This window comes from Anomaloglossus baeobatrachus, chromosome 1 (genome assembly GCF_048569485.1).
Source record: "Anomaloglossus baeobatrachus isolate aAnoBae1 chromosome 1, aAnoBae1.hap1, whole genome shotgun sequence".
Taxonomy (NCBI): Eukaryota; Metazoa; Chordata; class Amphibia; order Anura; family Aromobatidae; genus Anomaloglossus; species Anomaloglossus baeobatrachus.
In genome coordinates, this window is record NC_134353.1 from 114,711,604 (window position 1) to 114,723,812 (window position 12,209).

Here is a 12,209-nt window from a genome sequence, read left to right on the forward strand (position 1 = left end):
GTGATGTCATGTAAAATTCAGAAGCACAGGAGCATGAGACATTCCAAGCAGTCTCTTAAGAGTAGGACTACCAAGGAGAATACAATCTTTTTCATGAACCGCAACATCATAAGATGCACATGTATGGCCCTGTACTATATGGTAATGGTATGAAGCAATAAGTGGACACACTACACACCTTAAAGGGGTAGTTCACTACTCTGCATTAGTGGCCACATCCCTGTAAAACTGATAGGGAAGGCTTTCTCTAAATACTTTATTCAGCCAATTCTGCCTCTGAGTGGCGCTATTGCTGTCCGCTAATGCCCATGAAGTGACCCCCTCGGGCTTCGTGACCTCTGAAATCCGGTGACGTAACGTCAACTTCCAGTTGACCTGACATCAGCGAGCCCGGTCCTAGCCTTCCTGAGTGACTGGGCTGTGGGAGGACTTTCACAACTCATCACAGCCCTGCATGTCGCACATGCCCTCCTTCACTGCAGAGCGCCGCAAGCAGGAGCGATGCTGGGCTGTGACAAGCCGCGAAACGTCGCCCACCGCCCAGTCACTCAGGAAGACTGGGGTCCGCCTCAGTGATGTCAGGTCAAGTAGAAGTTGACGTAACATCACCAGAGGTCACGGAGCCCTGGGGGTGGGGGTGGGGGTAGGGAAGGGGACGACTCTTCATGTGGATGGGCGGACCGTAATGCTGCTCAGAGGCAGAATTGTCTAAATAAGATATTTAGGGAAAGCCTTCCCTATCAGTTTTACAAAGATGTTGCCCCTACTGCAGAGTAGTGAACCACCTCTAAGTCAGGAGGCCCTGTGATAAAGTGTCTATTTTGTCCGCAACACTTCAGTAAAACGAGGTGGTCACACAATGGGATGGGACCTTGCTCTCTGAGTAGTAGACCTCATCAATGGTTGATCAGCTCCAACTGGTTATAGTGGTTATCGATGCCACCAGGTAACACCTGAGCCCATACAGAAGGATGAGAAGGGACTCTGATTGCCAGAAATGGGCAGTTTTGAGACAGATTAAGGCAGAACACTTGGACCACATATAAAAGTATGGAGAGCCTTTACTCTGGGATAAATTGAAGGGCAAATGTACACATTAAGAAGGAAATCAGAGACCATTTTGTGCATAAAAGAGTGCTCTTGAAAAGTTTGAAAGGAAACTCGGATGACAAGGCTGCAAATTCTGACACTTGCCTGATCGATGTAATGACCACTAAGAAAAGAATACAACCTCGCAAGAGAGTAGGTGTAGGGAAATGCAGCGGAAAGGGTTAAAAGAGGATGGATGAATGCAATGCCTCAAGCACCAAATTAAGACTACAGGGTGAGTTAGACTTACTCCTTATAGGTCATCCTATGTCCGCACGTTGCTTTTTACCTGCTTTTTTGCTGCTTTTTCAACTGCAGCGTTTAATGGCCCAATGGTTGTGTTCTGCTTTTCAAGCAAAGTCTATGGGAATTTGGGTTTCTTGTCCGCACTATGCAGTTCAAACTGCAGCCTTTTTGTTGCAGAACTTTGGTCAAAAACTCAGCTTTGCAGTGCAAAACCCAAATGGCAAAAATAATTGACATGTCAATTGTTTTTGCCATTTGGGTTTTGCACTGCAAAGCTGAGTTTTTGACCAAAGTTCTGCAACAAAAAGGCTGCAGTTTGAACTGCATAGTGCGGACAAGAAACCCAAATTCCCATAGACTTTGCTTGAAAAGCAGAACACAACCATTGGGCCATTAAACGCTGCAGTTGAAAAAGCAGCAAAAAAGCAGGTAAAAAGCAGGTAAAATGCAACGTGCGGACATAGCCTAAAGGTGTGGGCTACACATTGCAATTAAATGTAGACAAGAAACCTGGAATTATGCAGAAAAAAAAAAGTAACCTGGAACCGTGGCCGATGGAACGGAACATGCGAATAAAGTCAGCCAAATATTGTCAGAAAACCCTTTGCTCTTAAAACTGTAGCTTAAACAACCATGCCATTAAATGACGCAAAACTAAATTTGGGTGGAAGAGCGGCCCTGAAAGAGAAGATCTTGTCAAAGAATAACGCCTGGGACAATGAGTATAAGTGGTATGCTTTCTGTATTAAACTTTTTGAGTGCCCAAAAGATGGGCAGTAGAGTGGAGTAGGTTGAACTGATCCCAGGGGATGACAGTAGTGACCGAACACTACCAAAGATTTGGGATTCTCTTGAGAGTCTCTGACCAGCACATGATCCTCAGCTTGTAGAGCAATCTGGAAGCCAGAAGGACATCTAGAAATCCTCATCAGGACAGGAATTTGGTGAAGACGTCACGTTGAAAAGACCAATCTCGTGGGTGTTTTAATTTGCAACTGAGAAAATCAGCCATTCAATTGTCCCCCGGAATGTGCCTGCTAACAGGGCTGTAAAATGTGCCTCGGCCTATTATAGCACGTTGGCTGTCTGCATCACAGCAGCTTGGCTCCTAGTTTTGTTGTGCCAATTACAGTAGGTGACCGCTGTTGCCTTGTCCATCTAGACTCTGACCGGATGACCTGATAATGTCCAGTGTCTCTGGGAGAAGAATGGCACAGTGTTCCAGCACACTGATTGGTAGGACAGATTCCTGGGGAAAACAAATTCCTTGCACTGTACAATTTTAAAAGGATCCCTTCCCAGCCATGGAGACCGGCATCTGTCACAAAGACTTGCTACTGATGGGGAAGGAAGGACCGACCGGAAGAGAGCAAGAAAAGGGGAGTGAAGCCACCACCGCAAAGACTGTCAGGCTCATAATGGTAGGAGCATCTTCTGAGCTACAGATTCCTTTGACTTGTTTCATTTACAGAGGGCAGAAGAGTGTGCGAAGTATGGATACATCAAGTGTTACTTCTCAGATTTATTCTTCCCGCTTCGGAGATCTATCAAATGAAGTCTATATCTTAGGGAGGTGCACCAGCTAAATATACCATCCCGAAAATAAGCACAGAGGGATGTGTACACCATCCCGGCATAAACATTGGAATATTAACCTGAATGTAAAATTGGCAACTTCAAAAGACAATTTAGCCAAGTCTCATAGGTACTGCAATCACACTTTGTTTGCCATAGATAAACTTTTGCTTTGTTAGACCAGAGAATACTGTTGAGGATGAACATCTTTCAAGTCTGTCTCGTCGTAATGAATACATTTCATTTAAAGGTTTAGCTATGGAAAATGTCTATCCGGGAATTTCCAGTCATCTTGGGGTGTAAGGGAAAATCTTTTGGAATTTGACAAAGAAGCCGAAAAGGACAAGGACTCCTGGGAAGAAGCGGCATCAGAGACGTTTAAAGTCTTCCTTAAAGCAATTACCAGTGGTCAACCACAGAGGACAGCTTTCAATCCTGATTTTCACTAAGTCAAACATGAAGAGAGTCCAACAACCAGATGAAATTTATTATCTATCTTCCCTTTTTTTTTTTTACATAAAACGATAGATATTCCAGAAGATAGATGATAAAAAGTGACAAACTTACCTAGGGACTATATTCCTCTAAAAGATTTCTATTGCTCTCTCACTCGGTGTCATCCAACAGGTCTACCCATTTGGAGCCTTTCCTGTTGGAGGGGGCAAATATGCAACTGGGTAGGAAATTTGGAACCATATCATGGGCGATCATATGGTTGTCATTCGACAGTGAGGTTATGTTCTGCTATGCCTCCTTTTCTTCTAGAGGTAGGGCAGGTAAAGGGGATTAAAGGGTAATTGAACAATCCTTAATTCCAAGACCAGAGCGAGGAAAAAAAAAAACCAGAATGTCTCTATTGTTTGCAGACACAGTCATTACCGATCAGCTCACAACCTGCCCTAACTACTTCGTGTCCAGCTCTTAGTGGCAGCAGCTGTAACCCATGGGCTCTGTGTTCCCAATAGCATGGCCCATGCAGTATACTTTTACTTTTTTACAATGGGTCCCTATGTGCTTTCTTCATATATTGCATATATGTGGGATATGTAGAAACCTTCTAATGTATACCTCCAAATTAGGCTAAAAACGTGATGTGAACAAAGCATTAGCTGCACACCTCACATTCTTGAAGACAAGAACAGAAACACTTTCTTAATGACAACCTCTATGCATTTGACTTATGTGGAAATTAAGGGACAGGCGGATCGCAGTCTTTATAAGCTGCTTTGGCAGACTTGTGCCATCCACAAATTACTTAGATGGACATTCAGCTACGTATACTATTACCGTACACCTGCATGTCTGGGCTGTATCAGCAGAACCAGCTGTTTGCCATGAGTGTTGGTCTTAATGTAAATGTTCATATACAATAGTGAGGTACATTTGCAGACAGGTATAATAAAAGGCATAAAAATACTTATTGACTAGCAAGAAACGCAAAAAAATATAAGCACTGCAGACATTATGGATTATCATGTATCTAGATACACTTCTACTCTGTTGATTATTTAGGTTAACCTGCACCTTCAAGAAACCTCTCTCTTCTATCTGTGCATCTTCTGTTTCCTGGCTGCTCTCACATGCACTAAATAGATCACCACTAGCTGTATATCCTGGACTGGAGTCTATCTCCCATAGGGAATCTCCTTCACTGCCCAGACAATGGCTGCTGGAGGAATCAACAGATTATCAGATTGTACAACATTGCTTACACAATCTACACATATGGAATAAAATGCATACAAAGTTAAAAATAGGGTACAAGAAGGGTCAGTATTGGGCCTTTTTCCCCCTTTTTTTTTTTTTTAAATATGCTCGTCAACATTGAAATTCTAGCACCAAAAAGGAAAAGTTGCAGTTATGAAAATCGCAGGATGGACACATGGTAATTATGTGAGTCTAAGGGGTAACGTTTTTCCTGTGGAGTGTGCCTAGCCAGTGTAAGGAGACTTAGAGGACATTCAGTGCTCTTCTGGAAATTTAAATCTTCAAATAGAAAGAGGACAGGAATGCTTGTGCCACATATTTAAACAAGTAGCAATTCTAAAAGTCAATAAGCCACCATTAGGCCGGCTTCACACTTTCGCATTGAACTCGTGCGAGTTAATAGCGAAATTCTCGCATTGCACTCGGACCCATGTTAATCACTGAGGCAGCTCCCATCTGCTATTTTTTTCTCAGTCCAAAATCGGACGGAGAAAAAAAAAAAATCGCAGCATGCTGCGTTTTGGTGAGTTTCTCGCACGAGTCTCTTCAATGAAAGTCTATGGGTGCGTGAAAAAAAAGGATGTCACACGGCACACGGACCATCCTAGTGACATCAGTTTTTCTCAACACATTTCACGCATGTAGCAGAGAACACTGTAAACGCTCCTGTACATAACATTACATGAATAGCAGCTGCTGAGGGTAAAACCTGACTGCACACTGATGAAAAGTGAACTAAAATCGGCCGACTTTCCAGCATGAGAATCGGACCGATTTTACAAATCGGGCAAGTGTGATTCCAGCCTTAACAAAAGCCTTACCACATGACAACATAAGAAGCCAATCCAGCCACTCCATTTGCAGACACCTGAAACATGTGAACTGCAAACAGTGTCTGCTTTGGTTTCTTACACCGTCATGTGGCAAGGCTCATTAAAGGGAATCTGTCAGCAGGGTTTTACTACCTCATCTGAGAGCACCACCATATAGATGTAAAGATCCTGAATCCAAAGATGTATCACTTAGATTACTGGCTGCAGCTGTTCTGACAGATTCAGAGATTTTGAGATTTAGCAAAGCAGCAGAGCAGGGTAAGCTGCCTCCGCACACACCAGGCTCTGTACAGAGATTGTACATTGAAAGAGATGTCAATCAAAGGAGGGGGTGTGCCGGACTGTCCTGCATGTGACATTGTAGTGCAGCAATGATAATCACCAGGTGATGAAGCCTTTAGTTTCAGTAAACAAAACACAGCCTAGTTGATTTTTGTTTCTTTAACCTCTACAGCATGCTGTCCTCAGATTAAAAAGGAAAAACCTGCTAACAGATTCCCTTTAGAGGATCGATTATGACGTTCAGGATCGCCACATCCAATACACAGCACTAGAGTTAAACTGATCTTCCTTTCTGAAGAGACTGTTTACAATGATACACAAAAGATGAAAAATGAAAAACTACATTTGCCAAACATCTTGATGTATGCAGTATGAGCACCAAGTGAAGAAACAGACACACACCGTGGCTGCCAATAATGAGGTTATTAATGACTGTCTGAGGAATGTGGTGCCAAGCTGAATGCACTTGGGCAAATCATCAAGATCCGCTGCTGGCAGATCCCTTTGCAATTACCAATTAATAACGTCCTAGATGTAGTTGATGGGAGTCAAGTCCAGAGACGCTGCAGGCCATGGGTCACATTTAGGTAAAGCAGGAGACTCAAAGTAACAAAAGCAACATGCGGCTTGGTGTTGTCGTGTTAAAAAACGGCTGATAGCCACATTGGAGAAATGTCTATAGCACTAGTTCCCCAACCAAATCAACGTAATGCTGAGCAGTTAGCGAACCTGGAACACAGACTCGAAGGTTCCGGCTACGGTACACTATGCTAGCCAACAATGTAATCCTGGGAGTAGGACCAATGTGATGTTTCCATGTCAAAACCTCTTCATGGCGTTGCTCATGTGGTCTCCAGTTGGAGACTGGAATAGATGTCTATTCTCTTCAGTGATTAGTCCTGCTTTTTTCTTTAATACAATGAGAGACAAAAGAGTGGTATGGGATCCACATGCATGATGCCATGAAGAGGCTCTACACTGGGGAAATGGCTGTATCACTGGGTCCGCAACCAAATCAAAGTGTCTCAAAAGCCATTGATCAACACAGCAAGGCTATAAATTGCTTGTGATAAAGTGAGCAGCCAGTGTGGCCTAAATGTACTACTATGGCCTGCAGCGTCTCCGGACTTTACTTCCATCGAGTATATCTAGAACATCAGTTACGTGATAGCAAATGGAGTTGCCACGGGCACAGCTCGATGATTTGCGTGTTCTGAAAAGATTTTTTTTAAATTTTTTTTCCCACATTTTTATCAATGGCATATAATTTACAAGTCTACCATCCTGCAATATTCATAATTACACAACTTTTCATTCATGAAATATCAATGTATTTATTAATGACCTAGTGGGACATAGAGAAAAGAATTTCATTATTTGCAGATGATACTAAACTCTGCAAGGTCGTCAACACAGAGAAAGATTATTTAATATTATAGAGGGTTTTATGTAATCTGTGGGCTCAGGATGAGAAATGGCAATTGAAGTTTAATGTAAATAAATTTAAGGTTATGCACTTGTGCAGGAGAAATCATTATGTACTAAATGGTAAAACAGGTGGGTAAAAGTTTAACTGAGAAAAAAAAAAGCCAACTAACTGGCAAAGTAATCTTTAGTGACCAGTGTCAGGCAGCTGCTACAAAAGGTGAATAAAATAATGGGATGCATTAAAAGAGGCAGAGATGCTCTCTTAAAATACTATGTACAATTTTGGGCTCCAGTGAGTAAGAAGGACATAGCTGAACTAGAGCGGGTGCAGAGAAGAGCGACCAAGGTTATTAAAGGGAAAGGGTGGACTTCAGTAACAAAACAGGCTACCAAACTTGGAATTATTCAGGTTTACAAAAATAAAGAAGGAAAAAGGGTTTGGGACTCAGCACCAATGCAGTAATATAAAACTTGGAACTTTATTAGAAACTCTAAAGCCCTAAACTCATAAGCCCTTATGACTAAGGACTGCTTTTAATTTGCCCTGTTTGTCCGAAACGCGTAAAGCCGCTAGGCAAATCGCATTGCGATTTTTTGGATGACCTGTGTACCTTCGTTTTAGATTTTCTAATAAAATTCCAAGTTTAATATTACTGCATTGGTGCCGAGTCCCAAACCCTTTTTCCTTCCATATCTACTCTGAATCACGAACCGGCCTGTCCGGGGGACTGCGGGCATCCATCCTTGCCTTGGATGGAGACTTCATATGGGTGAGCTGAAACCTTCATTATTTTCCTTAGAAAAATAAAGACTGAGGGGCAATGTTATTATAATGTATAAATAAATGAAGGGAGAGTACAGAGATCTTTTTACAACTAGGCCTACAATGATGACAAAGGGGCATCCTCTACATTTAGGAAAGAATGTTTAATAATCACGGATGTTTTGGCATTTTAGCTGTTTACCAAAACATATTCAAGATAATAATAGAAGCAATATGGGCTGAAAGTGCAGACGCTCAGCTTTAATTTGAGTGCATACACATCCTAATTGGAGGAAGGGTTTAGGAATTACAGCTCTTTAATATGTAGCTGCCTCTTTTCTAAAAGTAGCAAAAGTAAATTGGACAATTTTCTCAAAAGCTCTAATGGGCTACATGGGCTATTCCCTTGTTAATCTATCAGCAGTTAAGCAGGTAAAAGGTCTGGAGCTGATTCCAGGTGGGGTATTTGCATTTGGAAGCTGTTGCTGTGAACCCACAACATGCGATCAAAGGAGCTCTTAAAGTAGGAGAAACAGGTCATCATTAAAAGAGTGAACTAGTGAGTTTGGGAACTCAAAAAGGCCTGGAATTTCACGGAAGACAACAGTGGTGGATGATGCAAGAATTCATTCAATGGTGAAGAAAAACCTTTTCAACATCCATCCAAGTGAAGAACACTTTCCGGGAAGTAGGTGTTTCAGTATCGAAGTCTACCATAAGACTTCATAAGAGAAAAGACAGAGGGTTCACCACAAGGAGCAAACTATTAATCAGCCTTAAAAATAGAAGGACAAAATTAGATTTTGCCAAAAAAAAAATCTAAAAGAAGCCAGCCCAGTTCTGTTATGGGAAAGCATTATTTGGACAGATTACACTAAGATTAAGCTGTACCAGAATGATGGGAAGAAGAAAGTATGGCTAAGGCTTGGAACGTCTCATGATCCACGGCACATCACATCCTCTCTAACTCACGATGGAGGCAGTGTGATGGCCGAGCATACATGGCTTCCAATGGCCCTGGGACACTAGTGTTTATTGATGTGACAAAAGACAGAAGCATCTGGATGAATTCTGAAGTGTACAGACCAATACTTTCTGTTCAGATTCAACCAACTGGAGCAAGGTTGATTGGAGTACAGAAGAACATTGACTTAAAACATACTGAGAAAGCAACCCTCGAGGTTTTTTTAGGGCAAGAAATTAAATATTCTGCAATGGCCGATGCAATCTTTGGATAGCTACCCCATCGAGCTGCATTTCACATGCTTAAGACAAAACTTAAGGCAGAAAGACCAACAAACAAGCAACAACTGATGTCAGCTGCAGTAAAGGCCAGCAAAGCATCACAAAGGAGGAAACCCAGCGTTTGGTGACGTCCATGGCTTCCACATTGCAGGCTATCTTTGCATGCAGAGGATTCTTAAAGTATTAACAATGAACATTTTATTTATGGCAAAGTTATTTTGTCCAATTACTTTTGAGCCACTAAAATGAGGAGGATTGCTAGAAAAACGGCTGCAATTCCTAAACGTTTCACAGGGGTTCAACCCCTCTAATTAAAAGTTTATATTTCAGTTGCATCTCAATTTTTTTCTTTTAAACAAAAATAGTGTCATGTTGAGACCAAATCAAAAGGATTTGGTCACTGTCCAAATATTATATATATCAGAGTGGACCAAATGATCCTGGAAAACAACTTCTAGAAGGGCTGAGTGCACAATGTCATGGCTTCTGATGTCACAGCTGTGACGATTGTTCTGTAAACTATAATAAAGGTCACTGACTTGTGCATTGACCTGTGAGTTCAAGGAAGCTTCATTATTAAAAGACCCCCCCCCCCCTTTAAGTACATGGGTCATTATCTCCAATAATTCACTTAAAGCACATGGAGGGTGAACTTAGAGGTGGTAACAATACTGGAGGTTTAATGTGCAGATTTGCATAGGGAAAATCTACAGCAGATTACGGTAAATCTTCACATTCTGCAAACATTTTTGGCAAAAAAATAAAACAAGCATACTGCCAATTGCCAAATGTAGCAGGCTCCTATAAAGTTATTTTAAATATTCGTCACCGTTTTCTTGTGACAAACTTTGCCAATAGTCACAATATTACCGCACAGAAATCTTCTGAAATCTGTAAGTGGAGTTTGAGCGCTGTAGTAACTATTGCTGGTCTGGGATCAGATATTATCCATGTAGTGTCTTCTCACATTTATCTATGCTATATCAAAAGATCAAAGGGAACCTGTCATCAGAAATTTAGCTATAAACTTAAAAGTTCCCCCCTCTGCAGCTCCTGGGCTGCATTCTATAGCAAGGTTCCTCTAGTTTTTCTGGCCCCTTTTATACCAAAATAAACACTTTATAAAGTTGTACCTTTTCGTATGTAAATTTCGTAAATTATCCATGGGCGCGGGCTGCCTGGTGTCAGTTACTGTCCTCCTGCCGATTTACGCCGCCCCCGAACGCTGAATTTCATATCTCAAGACGCCGCCCCTGGGCGCCCGAGGTCCTGCGAATGCGCTGTGCGACTGTAGCGGGACTGTGCACTGCGTGCACGTGTGACCGCTGGTGACGTTCTGCGCAGGCACGAGGTCATGGGCGGTGCTGTGAGTGTCATCAGTAAGTGCCGCCCATAACCTCGTGACCGCACTTTCCCCTCTGCCTCCAGCGTTCTGCGCCGGCCAAATGACCAGACGTCACCTCCTTCTCATCGTACCCTGCAGCAGGAAATAGATGGGAGGAGCGGAGAGGATCTGAGCGAAGTATAGAGGGGAGAGCGCGGCCATGAAAGTATGGGCGGGCACTTGCGATGCAATCACAGCGCCGCCCATACTCTCGTGCCTGCGACCACATCACCAGGTGTCCCGGCGTGCACGGGACCTTGGGCGCAGTGGGTGGCGTCCTGAGGGATGATTTGGAGCGTGGGGGGACGGCGTAAGGGACAGCAACGGACGCCAGACGGCCAGCCCCCATGGAGAATTTACAAGATTTTCATACCAAAAGGTATAACTTTATAAAGTATTTATTTTGGTTCAAAAGGGGGCACAAAAAGTATAGAAACCTTGCTAGAATGCAGCCCACGAGCTGCAGAGGGGGAAACATTTAGGTTGAAAGCCAAATTTCTGATGACAGGTTCCCTTAAATTTAGTATTTCCCCCTTTACTCCCCCTATAGTTATTTGCAGATACTGCTATTCTGTAAGGTACGTCTGTACCAGAAATAACTTCCAGTATATGCGGGGTTAATTTGCTAACAGAGCATCACGTGTACCAGTCCATATTGCAGACTCTGCATTATTTGATTGCTCACGCTCGTAATACTACTAAATGTGACTACACCTATGGAAGCATGGGATTAGAAAAACAAGTATCCATTTGAAGGTGATAAAAAAAGAAAGACCACCTCTAGAACACTATTCCCTCAATGGCAAATTCTGAGAAAAAACCCCCGAAAAAACCCCCAAACCTTTAAGTATTTGGGACTTTATTATGCCCGTTCTTTTGTTTTTCCATGTGGTAAGCCAGCAACAGAGTGGTCTGGCATTAGCTTACTACCCTCGGCCCGCTGCCAACACAAGAACACTTGGAGTGACGGGAGTCAGAGATGTTAGCGGAGATACATGTTGGGCTAACAGCTAATGTCTTTGCCATCATAAAGGGAACCCATCAAGTGCAATACACACCCTGAACCACGAGCAGATCTGGGAATATATTGCTAATCCCTGCCTAACCGTCCCTGTATACATTAGCATAGATAAAGGAATCTTTAGAAAAAGTATTTCTAAAGATCCCATATGATATGCTAATGAGCACAGGGACTAGTCACAAAGGCGTTACTTCCCCAGACTAGTCCGCCCTCTTAGCATGTAAGCACGCTAACAGGGGCGTCCTTACATGCTACTCAATGCAGCACTACCAGCGGTCACATGCGTACCTGTGTCAGCCATCTCCGCTGTTCAGAAGTCCTGGCACTTCCGGTCACCTGCAGTATGAAGCCGGGTGTACGTGTCCCAGTTTCAGAGAGGTCTAGTGCGCATGACCGGAATTGCCGTGACTGCTGAACAGCGGGCACAGGTACGCACATCACCGCTGCTGATGCTGCATTGAGTAAAATGTTAGGACGCCCCTGCTGGCGTGCTACCATACTAAGAGGGCGGAGTAGTCTGGGGACTAGTCCCTGCGCTCATTAGCATATAATAGATCTTTAGAAATACTTTTTTTTTTTTTAAAGATCTTTATCTATGCTACTACATACAATGACGGTTAGGCAGGGATTAGCAGG

The 12,209-nt window shown here is 42.9% G+C and overlaps 1 protein-coding gene across 3 annotated transcripts in view; it reads right to left on the minus strand.

Annotated features, from left to right (window-relative positions):
* The window catches only part of PDS5A (PDS5 cohesin associated factor A), a 239,055-nt gene that overhangs the window by 4,576 nt on the left and 222,270 nt on the right, over window positions 1–12,209 (minus strand). Inside the window, exon 33 of one of the 3 annotated variants that reach the window (XM_075346976.1) lies at window positions 4,435–4,579. The exons of the other annotated variants lie outside the window; for them this stretch is intronic. Within the exon in view, the coding sequence (XP_075203091.1) occupies window positions 4,435–4,579 (145 nt within the window). The remainder of the gene's footprint in view (window positions 1–4,434; window positions 4,580–12,209) is intronic. 3 annotated transcript variants of the gene reach the window in all.